Source organism: Pygocentrus nattereri, chromosome 9 (assembly GCF_015220715.1).
Source record: "Pygocentrus nattereri isolate fPygNat1 chromosome 9, fPygNat1.pri, whole genome shotgun sequence".
NCBI classification, from domain to species: domain Eukaryota; kingdom Metazoa; phylum Chordata; class Actinopteri; order Characiformes; family Serrasalmidae; genus Pygocentrus; species Pygocentrus nattereri.
In genome coordinates, this window is record NC_051219.1 from 7,858,942 (window position 1) to 7,877,935 (window position 18,994).

Genomic DNA, 18,994 nt, shown 5'->3' on the forward strand with positions numbered 1-18,994 from the left:
GAATTCCTCTCACTGGAACTAAGGGGCCAAGCCCAACTCCTGCAAAACAGCCCCACACCATGTTCCCCCCCTCCACCAAACTTTACACTCGGCACAGGGCAGTCAGACAAGTACTGTCTCCTGGCAACCGCCAAACCCATACTTGTCCAAATATATTGAAAGTCATTTAAATGTTCATGTATTATTTGGTGCATGCTACTGTTTGGAAATTAGAATAAGCACATTATAGGGTACTAATTTTATGTACTATATTGTGCTTTTTTTACAAACTCCAAAAACTCCCTCCTCTTATTACTGAGTGTGTGTTAAATGACAGCATTATTGTTTCTCTCCTAGCCTGATTGGCTGTAATCTCACAGAGGAAAGCTGGGTTGCTCTGGCCTCAACTCTCAAGTCAGAGAACTCAACACTGACAGAACTGGACCTCAGCAAGAATAAACTGCAGGAAGCAGTGGTAACGGAGCTCTTCAGTGGACTGAAGAGTCCAAACTGTAAACTAGAGACACTGAGGTGAGATCATCACTTTCGCACTGTGGATGTGCTGTATATCTCACACACACAGTCGCTTTTCCATCATAATATGAGCGATCATTCAAAAAAGCGCGCACACACACACACACACACACACACACACACACACACAATATCAGCTGAAAGAATAAAGTGAAAAACAAACTACAGAAAGCAGGGCAACCTTTACATAATCATACCTCTCGTACCAATCGTAATCATACCAATTTTAGTCTTATCCAATTCCATCTACTTCGGACTTTCCCCTTCACATAATACCACCAGATCCCCATAAATGCATGGGATGCCAATACTCAAGTGATTGTGCTTTGTTGCTATTTTTAAAGATTTGCATATTTGAAATGAAATACTTCTCATTAGCAATAATTAAATATCTTTTAGTTTCTAATCCAGTGTTCACCTGGTGCTGAAAATATTGTCGTTCTGTAAAATCAACATCCAGTTTATTTGATGACAGCAAAGATTAGTCAAGTCAGCTTTATTATCAATATTACAAAATGTGTGGGACACACAGAATATTGAAATTGCATTATTCTCAGACCCCGTGGTTTAGCAATAACATTACACAAACAGTAAACAGCAAATGTGTGAATTACATAGGCACTAAAACACTAAACACTAACCGTAAAAATAAACAATAATTTTGGAAAAACAGAACAATAATAAAAAATAATAAATATAAGAATGTCCCTGAATTTAACAGTAAAGTGACATAAGACCCATATAGATTAAGGTCTGTGGGTATAAATAGGGCAAATATGAATAGGTTAGCATTTCCACGAGGACAGCATGGTAGTCACATAGCAGCCTTTCCTGTTCCATAAATAAATAAAAAATGCATTTTTCTCATGCAAGTACATGGAAACCATAAGATGCTAACCCCAGATTCACTCATGAAGGTGCTAATCTATTGTGAATATCTTTACAGATTATGGAACACTGTAATGTACCTGCAGTGCTTTACTCAGCTCTACATATTATTGTAAATAAATTACTATAACTACAACACTGAGTTAATATTCTATGGAAAGTGCATACATTTATGCTTAATATAATATGCTTAATCTATGCTTTACTAACCACACAGTCAAATTCATACTAACAAACATGTACAGTTGTACTGTGTATACAATATTGTGTTATGTATTGTGAGTACAAAACTTTGGAAATATACTATAATTTTGCACAGTTCCTTCCTTAACCTGCTTCTTTGTAATTTTCAATGCAGTCCAGCAGCGATGTTGACAGCCCTAAAATTACATTTATGTGCCTAGCTGAACCAAACATGGCATCTACAGTTATCAACGTATGGTGTATGCTCTGAAATATGAATATTTAATTCAAGTGTCTCTTGGTGAAAAAAACCTAAATGACTTACAGCTCACTGTAGCCAGTTTTGAAGTTAAAGCAGATTCAGGCTTTCAGTATTGAATCCAAACCCTTGCAGCCTTTATTTTCATGGTAAGTTGAGTTTTACTCATCACTCTCATATTAACTAAAGAGTTGTTCACTGGCTTATGGGTATTAAGCAAGCTATTAACATTATTTAACCTGGCTCAGCTTTTCAACACTGCTGCCCATAGAAAATATCACTTAATGGTATAGAAATGAGTTTGTAGTTCATTGATGGAGAGAAAAAAATGCTTTCATTAAGTAAGCAATTTCCATGTTCTAACAGCTAGTAAAAGTATTACAATGTATTCTTCTTCTTCTATTATTATTATTATTATTATTATTATTATTATTATTATCCATTATTAATTTCATGTTCAGTGATTTACACAAAAAACTCTTCATTCTCTTTCTTGTTTATTTATGCTATTTACATTTTAAAATAACAGTAACATTAAATGACATCCCTCACACATAATCACTTTTTCCGCTGCATATTATAGGATAGTGAGCTAAGAAGTGTCATCCAGGGATTTTCCATGTACTGTTGATGAACACTAAACATTCAAACGCACTAAACTCATTATAGAAGACTACTTTTGTGTACTATGTAGTGTGGAAGTGCACTATTTGGAGTAAGTGTGTGAGATGGTCGTGTTATTGTTTCTCTCCCAGGCTGATTGAGTGTAATCTCAAAAAGGACAGCTATGCAGATCTGAAATCAGCTCTCAGCTCAGAATACTCAACACTGACAGAACTGGACCTCAGTTCAAATGACCTGCAGAATAGTGTGGTGGACGAGCTCTCGGTAGGCCTTAGAAGTTCAGAATGTAAACTGACGACACTGAGGTGAGAGAATCACTTTCTTACTGTGGATGTTCCTGGTGCTGTAGCTAAATGCAGGTTCTCCCAGTTCAGTAAAAGCTCTCTGCATGTGAAGCATAATCCAACCACTGGAACCGCTCTGATAAAATGCATTATTTACACTGAACATTTCTGTGATGTATCAGGACATATAGCCACTCAAGATATTAAAAAAAACATATGCCAAGATATTTGTAATCACCAACTCTTAAAATCAAACATCTGACATTGAAAAAAGTGTTAAAATAAATGTTCAAGTTTCTGGGAAATGGCATATGTTTAAGTTTTCTCACTGTTTAAACTAGGTTATGATTGTTTGTTTATGGTTGTTTATGGTCAAAAAAAGTATAAAATGCTCAACTGTATGAAAGGCTTTAGAGAGTAAATCAATAAAAATGACTACACCGTGTTTCTTTTAATTGATGGCACTGAAAAGATTTTCTAAGATTATGGTAACAGCAGATATTCATCATCATTATCATCATCGTCATCGTTAACTGCTTAGTCCAGATTGGGATTCTTTCCTACCGTGACCCTGACAACCCTGTCCTCCGCAACTTCCTCCGGCTCCGGATCAGATGCCCGGACCACCTGAGCTGGCTCCTCTTAATGAGGAGCCATGATGAGTAGCGGCTCTACTCCGAGCTCCTCCCAGATGGCCGAGCTCTTCACCCTTACAAGTCTAGTTTCTGCCACCAAGGGCCTCCACGCCATCTCCCACTGCCTCTACCGCAGAGATTGTGCTGTGCTTTCGTCTGAAACCAGATTGGTATCCAGACAAAACTGAATACCCACGGAGAAATGTCTGAATTTAATCATTCAATAAATATTCTAAGATTTTGGCTGAGCTTGACAATTTTGAGATGGATTTGTATTTACTGAGATCTGATCTTTGGAATGACATTACAGGAGCTGTTTTCTAGATCTAGATTCAATCCTAGATTCAGTTTGATCAAATAGATCGATTATATGTAATGTTTTCTAATATCACAAGCTTCAGAAAAAGTTTTTTTGTTGATGTTAAGGGCTTTGGCTACTAAGCAAGAAGAGAGGGTGAATTGTAAAGTGGGTATATCTATTTCATTAAGAGGCTCTTCTGTATTAAAATTAAATCAAATAAATGTTCAGCAGCTACAAAATGAATATTATACACTTAGCAGAGCTCTCTCTGATAAGACATTTGATAAATATTAAATATGCCATGGCATAGATTAGGCGTAATCTGTTTTTGAGCAAATTCACTGTCTTCCAGAATTTAAACTGAATTTTAAACTACTTATGAATGAATGAAGCCTTTATTGTCACAGTCACCAACGTAACCAGCGAGACAGGACAGGAAGACAGGAATAATGGAAAAACTACCGAGAAACGGAATACATTGTGTGAGTTCCTAAGGAAACAGGGGGAGATAAGGGCCTGAAGAAGGCGCCCTGCTTGGCATCCCAGTCCAGGTATCTCAGTTTGCAGGGTGGAATGGCGATAACACAGCAAAATTGCCATGGAGACAACCTTGATCGGGCCCAGGCAGAGTCAACAATCAGCAGATCCAGGGAAGTGGAGGAGGATAAAGAGTGTCTCGCAGCAGCGTTCCTCTGGGGGAGATGTGATGTACCAGCCAAGGCCCAGGCCCGTGCTGAAAGCAGATAAAGTGGTTGCAGGCTTCGAGCAAGTAGCCGTATTTTTTATGGTAGCTCACCAAGTCCATTATGGTCACTCCAACGATCCATTGTCCTTTGCAAAGCCGCCAACTTCTCCACGATGTTATCCAGGGTACGACTTACAGTCAAAGTCTGAGTGTTGACAGCTCACCCCCCCAACTCAATCATGTCGGGCAGCTTCAAGGGGCCGTGGACAGCTGCCCCTATTCTGCGAATTTTGCGATACACCAGGGCAATGCCTAATCCAATCAGCAAAACGCCTGTGATCATGTTTCCGAATAGGTAGACGTCCTCAATATCTTCCACGGAGAGAGTCGCCAGGCACACAACACGCCACCTCTCCCATGCATCCATCGTGTAGCCAGCTGCAAACATTCCGGCAGGACAGGCTGGTTCCCCCGAACCAGAACTTCTCGTCGAGAAGATGGTGTCAATTGCGTTGAGACCACTTGATCAAATCAATTTTTTAGGTTTGAAGAACAGCGCAGAGAGAGAGTCTCTCAGTAAAGAGCTCAGACAGTAGACTAGACACAGAAGCAAAGCAGGAGAGATAAGGGAGAGGAGAGGGAGAAAGTGCGACCGCCTTTTGTTTTGACTTTCGCACAGTACTGTACATAATTTGGGAAACTTTCTTGTGCTGTTTGATGAACACTACATTCAGACACACTGTGCACATTATGGTGTACTGCTTTCAATGGGTTTTTTCCCATCCATTCCCAAGTTCCCTCATTGCTTCATTTTGAATGTTGAGTGTGTGTGCGTAAGAGAGAGAGAGAGAGAGAGAGAGAGAGAGAGAGAGAGAGATATGACAGTGTTATGGTTTCTCTTCCAGGCTGATTAACTGTAAACTTGAAGCGACAAATTGTACACATCTGGCCTCAGCTCTCAGCTCAAAGAACTCAACACTGAGAGAACTGGACCTGAGTAACAATAAACTTCAGGATCAAGTGGTGAAGGACCTCTCAGAGGGACTGAAACATGAAATGTTTAAACTGGAGAAACTGAGGTGAGATCATCACTTTATCACGGTGTGTACATTGTTACAACCTGGTCTAAGTTGGGCCGCAACACAAAAATAAAGGAACCTCTGTGTCCTCCCTGTTCCCCAAGTCAAAAATACAGCCAGTTTTGCAATAATAACAAATTGACTTTATTTTCAAGAGTTCAAGCTTTAAGCATTTCTGAAATCTTAAGGGAGGGAAGGATAAAATAACAAACAAAACAAAGCTAACTTAAGTTTAAGAAAATATAACTTATCTAGCAAACAAAAAGAAAATCAAATACAATTTCTAACCTAACTTCCAGTAAAGCAGAAGAAATTGACATTTTCCCAAATAAGAGATTATATACAAAACTGTGTCTGGGCAGCCACATTAGCTGAGTGTACACTTCAATGAAAGCATAACAATATGCGTTAGCTTTATGAGAGTCTCAACAACAAACAACAAAGCACCAATAAACCATACAACAGTAGCCAGGCTCTCACACCAACACGGCTCTATAGCAGTAGCATCTGTCAAGTTACTGGAGGGAACCTGGAACACAATGGAAGCCACACCAGAAGCAAAGCACTGCGCTTCTTTTATAGATGGTTTCCCCTGGTGGTGGCTCAGTGTATTTTCCCTCAGCTCTGTAGAATATAGAAAATGCACTACGAAAAATGAATAAAACTAAACATCACACAATCATTTTCCAGTCTTAGTGATGCAAGAGATCATTTAGAAAAGTACACAAATACAAGGGATCAACTTAAAAAATAAAGCAAGTAACACACTACACAAAACAGCATCAGAACGGGGAAGAAAGGGGATTTAAGTGGCTTTGAACGTGGCGTGGTTGTTGGTGTCAGACGGGCTGGTCTGAGTATTTCAGAAACTGCTGATCTACTGGGATTTTCACGCTCAACCATCTCTAGGGTTTACAGAGAACGGTGCAAAAAAGAGGAAATATCCAGTGAGCGGTCAGTTGTGTGGACGAAAATGCCTTGTTGATGTGAGAGGTCAGAGGAGAACGGGCAGACTGGTTCCAGATGATAGAAAGGCAACAGGAACTCAAATAACCAACCAGAATCTCTGAGGAACGTTTCCAACACCTTGTTGAAAGTGTGGCACGAAGAATTAAGACAGTTCTGAAGGCAAAAGGGGGTCCAGCCTTTTACTAGCAAGGTGTACCTTGATATATATATATATATATATATATATATATATATATATATATATATATATATATATATATATATATATATATATATATATATATATATATATATATATATATATATATATACACACACACACATACATACACACACACACACACACACACACTTTTTTACATATAAAACTTTTCTCCCTGGGAACCACTAAGATTCAGGAACCATTGCTGCTTTTAAACATCTGAAAACAATTGGGAGAGGTTCTGATTTGTGAAGTGTGAGGGAAAATCCTTGAGTGATTGTACTTTGTTGCTATTTTATAAGATTTGTTGTTATGCACGTTTACCTCAGTGTTTGTCTTTGTGCTTTCAGAAATTTTATGTTCACACTGGTCACTTTTTAGATGAAGCATGCATTTTTAAATGTATATAAATGTGATGCCACAGCCATCCATAACTGGGAATCCAAGAGATCATAACTGTTCTCTTTCTCTCTCTGTGTGGGTGTGTAAGGTGGTGCTTCGTTCCCCTCCATAACTCAGCACTATTATAGCCAACACCAGCATCTGTTAGCTGATATAAAAGAATTAGCGGTTAGAATTCTCAAAGCATGTAATGCTCTTCAGGGTATAAGCAGCAGTTTGACGTGGTAGAGCTTGTCTTATGTTAGCCTTCTCCCTATTAGCCTGCATCAAAAAGTCATTTATTGAAAGAAAAAAAGCTTTGCAACACATCACACATATGAGAAAGTAGTTGTCCACTTAATAACTGGGTGTCACCTTTGACCGCAACAACAGCAGCAATCAAATGCTTCCTGTTGTGACACATCAGACTTGGAAACCGAAGAAGGATTTATAGGGTTTAATAGTTAAAGGGGCAATCCAAAACCCATGGTCAAAAGGCATAAAAAACAGGTGAAAAACAAAGTCCATCCAAAAACCAAACATCCAAAACACGGGCAAAAGGCAAAAACCCAAGAAGTCCAGGTAGAGAGTCAGAAACACAATACAGGTAGTTACTCCAAAACCGCTGCGTACGCAGACGCAAGGGAACTGGCAATACTTTGCCCTGTTTGGCTGAAAGAGAGGAGTATTTAAGCTGTGACTGATTACAGAAATTAGGCACAGGTGGTTTGGTGGGAACAAGGCTAGTACTCCGGGGAGTGAGACCTCTGGTGGCCATACAACGAATCGCTGACACCTGTAACTGAGATCAGTCTTTCATATGAGAATGTAATATAACGTTTCCAGGAATGTGATGGTTTTGGGCAGTTTTGTAGAGAACGGGAGTGGCATGAGTATGGACATCAACATTCACAATGGCCCAAATCAGTTCATTTCAGGTGTTTAGTGTATGTTCAGCACTTTTTACAACATCAAAAAACAGCACTTTTCTGGTTGTTGGTGGGTGGGTGTGTGTGTGTGTGTGTGTGTGTGTGTGTGTGTGTGTGTGTGTGTGTGTGTGTGTGTGTGTACTTCATTGTGTAGTTTGTCTGTATGTATGGGTGTTTTGCAATGCTATTTAACCTGTGTGTCACTCATTGCTTCATTTTGTGTTGTGTGTGTTTTAAGCTGTAAACGTGAGGACCTTTTCTTCTCTCTGCAGACTGGCTGAGTGCAATATTACAGAGAATGGCTGTGATGCTCTGTTTGAAGCCCTGAAATTAAACCCCTCATCAGGGCTGAGAATGCTGAACCTGAACAACAATAAAGCAGGAGATTCAGCTGTGATTAAGCTCTGTGAAGTACTAAAGAATCCACACTGTAAACTGGAGAAACTACAGTGAGTTACTGCAGTATGAATTATTTCTATTCTATAATCTAGTCATTATTCTCTCTATATAATACATTCCTCACACTAAACTTCACTATTCTGGAAATGGGTATGCATTTAAAGTTCACCAACGTTGTGTAAATAACATCTAACATTAGACCTTTTTGTTATAAAAGGTTTAAGGTAACTCACTCTTGCTAGTCTAGTTTTAGCAGAATGTGATTAGCTCCTGCACAGCATTAAAATGTGATGTTTCCTTCAAAGTGTAAAAGCACACATTGAGTCTTTGTTTTGTCTGATAAAATATTTACCTTTTACAAGCTGTTTGTTTAAATGTAGATATGTTTGGCTCCATACTTCCAAAAATGTGATTGACATTATCCATATTTTCAGTAAAGAGTAGTTTCTCAGTATTGTTATTGTGGAGATTTCTTTTGACATATTGAATAAAAAAATACTTAATAGGACCAACAAATATTGAATAAAAGTGATATTTTTGTGGATAAAAAGATGTTTAATAAAGAAAAAAAACATTTGCTGAATAAATAATGTAAATGCAAAGAGAAATAGAGCTGCAAAGTGGCAATCACAATCCAAGCACTATCAGTCTTCACTACTATCGTGGTAAGACACAAGATGCCGGTGTCAGCACTGCCTTTTTTAAACAATTTGTCTGTAAGGAGTGATGAGGACCTATGCACCATTCAAGGAACTAGCTTCAAGTATAATTGACTTTCTGCACAAAAATGTCTAATTTTGCTATATTCAGAGAATCATTAGTGTATTTGTAGTCAGAAGCCAGGTCACACCAATTTGTTTAAGACTTGTAGCCACACTGTGCTTCAATGTCAATGTGTTTAATACTTATTTATCTTCAGACTTGCAGATTGTTTTAAAACCAAATAAGGTCATTTGATTTGAGGCAATTAAAATTCAAGGATTGGTAAGAAAGCATCTATTTTTAAAACTTAGATCAACTGTGGTACAACTGTAACTTTTGTAAAAGGCTTGTATTAGCAAAATTGTCAGTCAGTGGAATAAAATGTATGATTTTGTTTTTCCACAAGATCAATACTATAACAGAACAAAAGAAGCAGACACACAAACATAACACCAGGTGGAATGTCCAAAAAGAGAGAGGCAAAAGGTCAAAAATCAGAAATCAAACACTACGGCCAAAATATCGGAAGGGCAGAGAAAATATAGCAAAGTTGAGAAATGAAAAGCAAAAGGTCAAACACAAAAAAAAAACAAACAAACAATGCAATGAACGCTCAGTAGATCATGCAGTGGATACAATACCTCACGAAGTCCCTATGCTGAAGCTCGGGCTTCTAAACTAGGTTTGTCATATGATCAGGAACACAGGGGACACACACTAGAATTCAGGTGAATTAGAGCGCTGATAAGAGCGCAACGTCATGTGAGTAGTCAGCTGGTCTCCCAGAGAATTCTGGGAGGTTGAGTACAGGATAATGTCAGCATTGGTTAGCTGTGTGGAGGTTATGTGATCTTTTCTGAGGATTCCGGGTGATTGACTCCAAATCCAATGAGGTACTCTGAGAATGCGTGACAATAGGACACATGACTACGTCTATGTTTTGAAGTATGATATTTGCAGTTATTGTTATCTATGTTATCCATCTAGTGACTGGACACATTATAGCAAAATTTCATAATTTAGTGATCATAGGTTTAAATAAATTTGCAAATTTAAGCATATTTTATATTTTACTTTAGTGTATTGGGATTAGATTGAGCATGGCGGTGGCCAGCTGAAACCAATTAAAGCCAGATTTTAAAGGCTACCTGAAAGGCTATTTTTATGTACATACAAATTAAATTTGGTCACAATCAAAGCATCACTGAGGAATTCACAGCCCCCTGTATCAATAAAAGTCTGAGCAGACTGGTTAATTCATATCATGAAATGATTTTAAAAATAAAACTTGCCTTTGAGATCAAGACCAAGTTTGAGAGGAAACAATAAAATCCAGGAAATAGCATGAAAATGATTACATTTCAAACTCTGATAATATACTGGAAAACAGGTTTTTTAAAAGACTTTTGTGACCAAGATGGGTTTAAGCACGTTGCCATGTTTCCATGCAATGTTGACATACATATATTTTTTATTTATTAAGAACAATGACATTTAAGTCAATTGAGAAATAGACATTTTTAAGTTAAACTAGATTGAGCATTGTAGGAACCTGTTGATGCCATTTTACATGAATATTTGCATGCTTGCACGATAGTTGTGTATGTGTGTGTGTGCAGGCTGTGGAGCTGCAGTATTACAGAGGAAGGCTGTAAGGCTCTGATTGAAGCTCTAAAATCAAACCCCTCATCTCATCTGAGAGAACTGAACCTCAGTGGCAATGAACCAGGAGATTCAGGAGTGAAGCAGCTGTCTGATCTACTGAAGGATCCGGATTGCAAATTAGAGAAATTGGAGTGAGTTACTGACCTAATATCATTACATCTACACATACACACACACACACACACACACACACACACACACACACACACAGCATTGTGCAGTTGGAGTCTTTGGCCCAATCCCATTTCCTCTTTTTACCCCCTTTACCCCTTCTTTTTAAGTGTCACCCTAACCCATTGGAACAGAGTTACAACGGGTAGTGGTTGAAATTACAAATTGGGACAAAACTCAAAAAAAAAAAAAAAAAACATGGCTTCATTAACAGCTACTAGCTTCTGTATGCAACCCAACCTGTTGTCAGTGATAGCAGAGGAGGGTAAAGTTCAGGCTTTAGTTACATATAGAATAGAATAGAATTCAACTTTATTGTCATTGCGTATGTCACAGGTACAAAGCAACGAAATGCACTTTGCATCCATCCAGAAGTGCTTAGCAGCAATATAAATATATATCTTACAATGTACAGTAAGTATATACAGGTTAAAAAAATATGAGGGGGTATGAACATGAAGGGGGTTATACAGGTTATAAACAAGAATGTACAGGTTATAAATATGAGGGGTATAAGTACTATGAACAGGTTATAAATATGAAGGGGTATAAAGTACTATGAACAGGTTATAAATATGAGGGGGTATAAGGTACTATGAACAGGTTATAAATATGAAGGGGGATAAGTATGTACTTATGAACAGGTAGCGTATTTACACAGTATATACAATAATGGGCAGTATATACAGCAGATGTAAGTGGTGTGTAAGTCTGTGTGTTAGGGTACAGTCCATTGTTATTTAGATGTCAGGAGGCAGAGTTTAGGAGTGTGACAGCTGTTGGGAAGAAGCTGTTCCGGTTGGGAAGAAGCTGTACCTGGTGGTCTTAGTCCGGAGGCTCCTGTAGCGCCTCCCAGAGGGCAGGGGGGTGAAGAGTCTGTGTGCTGGGTGACTGGGTGACATTTAGGGCATCATACGCCTTCAACGAGGGGGTATAAGACAATTATTTATTATTGCCCACCGCTGACTGTTTAGTGATACGAAGCCAAAGTCAGATATTCACCAGGTTCTTACCTTAAATGGTGCAGCAATTACATTCAGGCACTTCAGACATCAGAACTGCTAGACTATTTAAGGTGGAATGGGAAAATTAGCTAGCTAGCTACTGAGATATTAGCATACTTTAGCATCCATAATATATTGAAGCTACATTAAACTAAGTTAATACAATGATGAGCGTAATATTTTCATGAAAAAATCACATTTGTTGGGTTCTGTGGTGGTCCGTGCAGTCATATTGGCGGTTTTTCTTAGTTTCTGTAAAACCTGTTTGGAAGGCCATATAGCCCTAACACTTTGCCTTGCCCCTCTATCTCAACAAAAATTGGCACACCCTAACCCTAGGCTTGAACATGCAAAATGGAGGGCTAAGTGGCAGGGGCAAGCGGGTGAAATAGGACTGGGCCTTTCACTGCCTTACTTTTCTTATTTTACAGATTTATATCAGTTGAGTCTTGATTTTGTAAGAAAGAGTTCAAAATGGTCAAAACACTTTTATCAGATGGATTTGAAATCTCCTCCAAAACAGTTTCATAGTGTAAAAAAAGGAATAAGAGTAAATGGAAATTAAAACAAAAAATAAATTATTTAAAATAAATGAAAGAAATGAATTAAAGAGGTGACAGAACTGCTTGTATGAAGTCTGAGTCTCTCTACTCTGAACACTCTGTGTTCATTTCTTATCAAGTAAAACCACAAACAGCTCGCAAAGCCTCAGCGTGCAGCTCCATCAGCCTCATGGAGTGTGGAGATCAGAGTGGACGCTGGTCATGTGACTGTATTCAGTAATTCTGTATGATATTAAACACACAGTCTCAGCCTGCAGCTCCATCAGCCTCATGGAGTTTGGAGATCAGAGTGGACGCTGGTCATGTGACTGTATTCAGTAATTCTGTATGATATTAAACACACACAGCCTCAGCCTGCAGCTCCATCAGCCTCATGGAGTTTGGAGATCAGAGTGGACGCTGGTCATGTGACTGTATTCAGTAATTCTGTAGGATATTAAACTCGCACAGCCTCAGCCTGCAGCTTCATCAGCCTCATGGAGTTTGGAGATCAGAGTGGACGCTGGTCATGTGACTGTATTCAGTAATTCTGTATGATATTAAACTCACACAGTCTCAGCCTGCAGCTCCATCAGCCTCATGGAGTCTGGAGATCAGAGTGGACGCTGGTCATGTGACTGTATTCAGTAATTCTGTATGATATTAAACACACACAGCCTCAGCCTGCAGCTCCATCAGCCTCATGGAGTCTGGAGATCAGAGTGGACGCTGGTCATGTGACTGTATTCAGTAATTCTGTATGATATTAAACTCACACAGTCTCAGCCTGCAGCTCCATCAGCCTCATGGAGTTTGGAGATCAGAGTGGACGCTGGTCATGTGACTGTATTCAGTAATTCTGTATGATATTAAACTCACACAGTCTCAGCCTGCAGCTCCATCAGCCTCATGGAGTTTGGAGATCAGAGTGGATGCTGGTCATGTGACTGTATTCAGTAATTCTGTATGATATTAAACTCACACAGTCTCAGCCTGCAGCTCCATCAGCCTCATGGAGTTTGGAGATCAGTGTGGAAACTAGACATGCGGCTGTATGTAAACTGGTTGCAGCTTCACCAGAGATCAGCTCTGTTTTCACAAACTCCCAATACACTGTCACAGTCTGACCACACCACTCCCTCCACTGAGTGGATCAGAGCAGGTAAACACACACAGCACATGCAGCCACAGCACGACAGAAGGAGGAGCAGTCTCAGAACTTTTAGACGATAAACAAGGAGAGACACAGATTTCTCCTGCAGAACAAACCCAGTTCATGTCTCTAATTCTTAAGTAAATGACTTCTTAAATAATAATCAGAAATAAACAAAAGATCATTTTGCTGCTGTGCACTAGCTCAGTTTTTTAATGTGCCATACTGAAGATGTGAAACAGCAAACAAAATTACAGCCAAGAACAGCCAGCTACAGCTTCTGCTGCTCTTCATCAGTGCTAGCTACATCACATTTACAGTTGGACTGTGGTATGTAAAACACGTTCCTCGTCCCCAGAGTGTTGCTTTACTGATGCACTTGAACAGCATACAACACTGAGCGGAACAAAGCTTACACGATAAGGATGTGACTCTGGGTTGAACACTGTATGGGGTGAACAAGACCTTCTGTTGGGGTCTTGGTTTATTCAGCCATGGAAAAAAATGAGCAAAAGCTCGCCAAAGAGTTGCATTAAGAAGCAGCCCTCTTCTCAAGTGTTACAGTAGGGTACATTACAAAAGTCCAGCCATCGCTAATTATTTCTGCTGGGCTTGTGACAAACTGGACATATTAGTGATTTTAAATACGCAGATATTTTAGATGTATTAGATGTTTACAACTCAGAACTGCATAAAAGCTAATGCATTTTTCCTTTTTTGAACAGGACATTTATTAAAACAACTTCACCCTTAATCCTCAAGCATTTAATATCTGGAAGTTTAGGATCTGTAGATAATTTAGCAAAGATAATAATGGTAAAGTAAACATATTTGACATTTTTAAATGTGTGCTTATATCATTACTTCTATTGTCCTTTATCTCTCCGTGAAAAACAGCTGATTTTCTGGTTGTTTAGTATTTTAATTTTAGCCTTTGTTAAATGGAGATAAACTGCTGCTAAGCTAATGAAAGAGCAACAGTCTGATTATGTTTAAAAAACAAAATAGTGAGAGCCAGAAGAGCTCAGGTTTTTGTCCATTCCTGTTGACAATGCAGTTAATGCAAAAAATCAGTGAGCTTAATGATTGTAGTCCAGTGAGATGAGGAGTTTCTACAGTGTTAATAGAGTTTAATTAAAGTTAGAGAGAGTTTAAAGAAGGAGCTCTGAGTTGATGGTGAGTCAGTGATGATGTTCATGTCTGATCTCTGCTCTGTTTCTGGTCTCAGTCTGAGTGAGATGAGGAGTTTCTACAGTGTTAATAGAGTTTAATTAAAGTTAGAGAGAGTTTAAAGAAGGAGCTCTGAGTTGATGGTGTGTCAGTGATGATGTTCATGTCTGATCTCTGCTCTGTTTCTGGTCTCAGTCTGAGTGAGATGAGGAGTTTCTACAGTGTTAATAGAGTTTCATTAAAGTTAGAGAGGGTTTAAAGAAGGAGCTCTGAGTTGATGGTGAGTCAGTGATGATGTTCATGTCTGATCTCTGCTCTGTTTCTGGTCTCAGTCTGAGTGAGATGAGGAGTTTCTACAGTGTTAATAGAGTTTCATTAAAGTTAGAGAGGGTTTAAAGAAGGAGCTCTGAGTTGATGGTGAGTCAGTGATGATGTTCATGTCTGATCTCTGCTCTGTTTCTGGTCTCAGTCCGAGTGAGATGAGGAGTTTATACAGTGTTAATAGAGTTTAATTAAAGTTAGAGAGAGTTTAAAGAAGGAGCTCTGAGTTGATGGTGTGTCAGTGATGATGTTCATGTCTGATCTCTGCTCTGTTTCTGGTCTCAGTCTGAGTGAGATGAGGAGTTTATACAGTGTTAATAGAGTTTAATTAAAGTTAGAGAGAGTTTAAAGAAGGAGCTCTGAGTTGATGGTGAGTCAGTGATGATGTTCATGTCTGATCTCTGCTCTGTTTCTGGTCTCAGTCTGAGTGAGATGAGGAGTTTATACAGTGTTAATAGAGTTTAATTAAAGTTAGAGAGAGTTTAAAGAAGGAGCTCTGAGTTGATGGTGAGTCAGTGATGATGTTCATGTCTGATCTCTGCTCTGTTTCTGGTCTCAGTCTGAGTGAGATGAGGAGTTTATACACTGTTAATAGAGTTTAATTAAAGTTAGAGAGAGTTTAAAGAAGGAGCTCTGAGTTGATGGTGAGTCAGTGATGATGTTCATGTCTGATCTCTGCTCTGTTTCTGGTCTCAGTCTGAGTGAGATGAGGAGTTTATACAGTGTTAATAGAGTTTAATTAAAGTTAGAGAGAGTTTAAAGAAGGAGCTCTGAGTTGATGGTGAGTCAGTGATGATGTTCATGTCTGATCTCTGCTCTGTTTCTGGTCTCAGTCTGAGTGAGATGAGGAGTTTATACAGTGTTAATAGAGTTTAATTAAAGTTAGAGAGAGTTTAAAGAAGGAGCTCTGAGTTGATGGTGTGTCAGTGATGATGTTCATGTCTGATCTCTGCTCTGTTTCTGGTCTCAGTCTGAGTGAGATGAGGAGTTTATACAGTGTTAATAGAGTTTAATTAAAGTTAGAGAGAGTTTAAAGAAGGAGCTCTGAGTTGATGGTGAGTCAGTGATGATGTTCATGTCTGATCTCTGCTCTGTTTCTGGTCTCAGTCTGAGTGAGATGAGGAGTTTATACAGTGTTAATAGAGTTTAATTAAAGTTAGAGAGAGTTTAAAGAAGGAGCTCTGAGTTGATGGTGAGTCAGTGATGATGTTCATGTCTGATCTCTGCTCTGTTTCTGGTCTCAGTCTGAGTGAGATGAGGAGTTTATACAGTGTTAATAGAGTTTAATTAAAGTTAGAGAGAGTTTAAAGAAGGAGCTCTGAGTTGATGGTGAGTCAGTGATGATGTTCATGTCTGATCTCTGCTCTGGTTCTGGTCTCAGTCTGAGTGAGATGAGGAGTTTCTACAGTGTTAATAGAGTTTAATTAAAGTTAGAGAGAGTTTAAAGAAGGAGCTCTGAGTTGATGGTGAGTCAGTGATGATGTTCATGTCTGATCTCTGCTCTGTTTCTGGTCTGAGTCTGAGTGAGATGAGGAGTTTATAGAGTGTTAATAGAGTTGAATTAAAGTTAGAGAGAGTTTAAAGAAGGAGCTCTGAGTTGATGGTGAGTCAGTGATGATGTTCATGTCTGATCTCTGCTCTGTTTCTGGTCTCAGTCTGAGTGAGATGAGGAGTTTATACAGTGTTAATAGAGTTTAATTAAAGTTAGAGAGAGTTTAAAGAAGGAGCTCTGAGTTGATGGTGAGTCAGTGATGATGTTCATGTCTGATCTCTGCTCTGTTTCTGGTCTCAGTCTGAGTGAGATGAGGAGTTTCTACAGTGTTAATAGAGTTTAATTAAAGTTAGAGAGAGTTTAAAGAAGGAGCTCTGAGTTGATGGTGAGTCAGTGATGATGTTCATGTCTGATCTCTGCTCTGTTTCTGGTCTCAGTCTGAGTCAGATGAGGAGTTTATACAGTGTTAATAGAGTTTAATTAAAGTTAGAGAGAGTTTAAAGAAGGAGCTCTGAGTTGATGGTGAGTCAGTGATGATGTTCATGTCTGATCTCTGCTCTGTTTCTGGTCTCAGTCTGAGTGAGATGAGGAGTTTATACAGTGTTAATAGAGTTTAATTAAAGTTAGAGAGTTTAAAGAAGGAGCTCTGAGTTGATGGTGAGTCAGTGATGATGTTCATGTCTGATCTCTGCTCTGTTTCTGGTCTCAGTCTGAGTGAGATGAGGAGTTTATACAGTGTTAATAGAGTTTAATTAAAGTTAGAGAGAGTTTAAAGAAGGAGCTCTGAGTTGATGGTGTGTCAGTGATGATGTTCATGTCTGATCTCTGCTCTGTTTCTGGTCTCAGTCTGAGTGAGATGAGGAGTTTATACAGTGTTAATAGAGTTTAATTAAAGTTAGAGAGAGTTTAAAGAAGGAGCTCTGAGTTGATGGTGAGTCAGTGATGATGTTCATGTCTGATCTCTGCTCTGTTTCTGGTCTCAGTCTGAGTGAGATGAGGAGTTTATACAGTGTTAATAGAGTTTAATTAAAGTTAGAGAGAGTTTAAAGAAGGAGCTCTGAGTTGATGGTGAGTCAGTGATGATGTTCGTGTCTGATCTCTGCTCTGTTTCTGTCTTACAGGATCTGAACATACAGACACCAAACCTGGAGAGACACACTGTACATCACTCCTGTCAGAACAAAAGCTCATATCTCCAAACTAGTAATTTTACTGGAGAAGGAAAAAAAACCCACTTTTCTTTCAGTGTAAATCAGTGGATCCAGACTTTTTGTGTTCCTGCTCTTTTGGTTCGTTCATCATGAAACTCATACATGAGGTAAAGAGCAACAGGCAGTTTTGTTCCAACAGCAGCGACGTGCTGCCAGTGTGTTTGTGTCCTTACTGGTCTGCATGTTTTTCCTCTGACATCATTTCCTGTACACAAGTTACTGCACATTGAACAATCTGTCAATCAAACCCTTCATGTTAGAGCACAACCCACCTTGGTGATGAGGAGAGAGAGTGATACTGAGAGAGAGAGAGGGAGAGAGAAGAGTGATGGGAAGTGACTTATGAGGTGGGAGAGGAGGAGTCCTTCAGGATTATAGACCCCCACTCCTTTTAATAGATGGTCCTGCAAACCTTCCTGTGTAGCTTCATTGCCACTTCAAGTCCACACACGTCACATACTACAGTCGTATTTAAGTAATCCAAACCACCGGGAACATCGACTTCAGCTTCCCCAACATATTTACAAGCTGTTCAACAGTAAATGAGCCTCTCCCGGTCATCTCTCGAGTTCTGTCAGTTTCTCTGTACTATTATTGCCTTTTTAGCATCATCATTGGTTTAACTGCCCCCAGTAAACTCACCAAACTTATAAAATGCTCAGCAGTGTCTGATTACACCGCCTTATCACCCAGGCCCGTCTTCCCTCAGACCAACTCACTCTCTTCTTTCTAACACTGTCTCTCTCCCTCCTAAAGTGTATTTTAACCCCTTAAACTCCCAGAATTATTACACACTAAGGCTTATTATTCAGTAAGTACAGGTACTTCAGTGCAAGCTGGTTGAGCTGTTCTTACATTATAGAAGTGTGTAATAAAGCTGTGGGCACCGCAGGCGGGCCCTGGCATTTAACGGGTTAACAGCACGTGATGGATTGTGCTCACGGCTTATAACGCATTTATATAATCGACTCTGCTCTGCGTTTCTGCTTCAGACTGTAATGCTGTAAACTAGCGGGGGGCAATATGGCACCAACATCATATGATAAAGATATTTTTATGATGTATTTTACAGACACAACATTGATCGGGACACGGTGCACTAGTAGAGCTACATTTAACAACTGCCATCAAAAGCTCACACAATGAATTACCTTTAACATTTCCCACAGTGCACTGCTCTAAATCCAGTTAAACAGGACTGATTTTGCTCTTCTTATATACATATTGTCATA

At 39.1% G+C, this 18,994-nt stretch overlaps 1 protein-coding gene across 4 annotated transcripts in view; it reads left to right on the forward strand.

Annotated features, from left to right (window-relative positions):
- The window catches only part of LOC119263960 (ribonuclease inhibitor-like), a 43,161-nt gene extending 25,431 nt beyond the window's left edge, over nucleotides 1-17,730 (forward strand). For all 4 annotated transcript variants that reach the window (XM_037540867.1, XM_037540869.1, XM_037540870.1 and 1 more), the window contains exons 11-16: nucleotides 337-510; nucleotides 2,599-2,772; nucleotides 5,278-5,451; nucleotides 8,205-8,381; nucleotides 10,653-10,829; nucleotides 17,673-17,730. In XM_037540867.1, the coding sequence (XP_037396764.1) occupies nucleotides 337-510; nucleotides 2,599-2,772; nucleotides 5,278-5,451; nucleotides 8,205-8,381; nucleotides 10,653-10,829; nucleotides 17,673-17,679 (883 nt within the window). In that variant the 3' untranslated portion in view covers nucleotides 17,680-17,730. The remainder of the gene's footprint in view (nucleotides 1-336; nucleotides 511-2,598; nucleotides 2,773-5,277; nucleotides 5,452-8,204; nucleotides 8,382-10,652; nucleotides 10,830-17,672) is intronic.
- The last annotated feature ends 1,264 nt before the right edge of the window (nucleotides 17,731-18,994 follow it).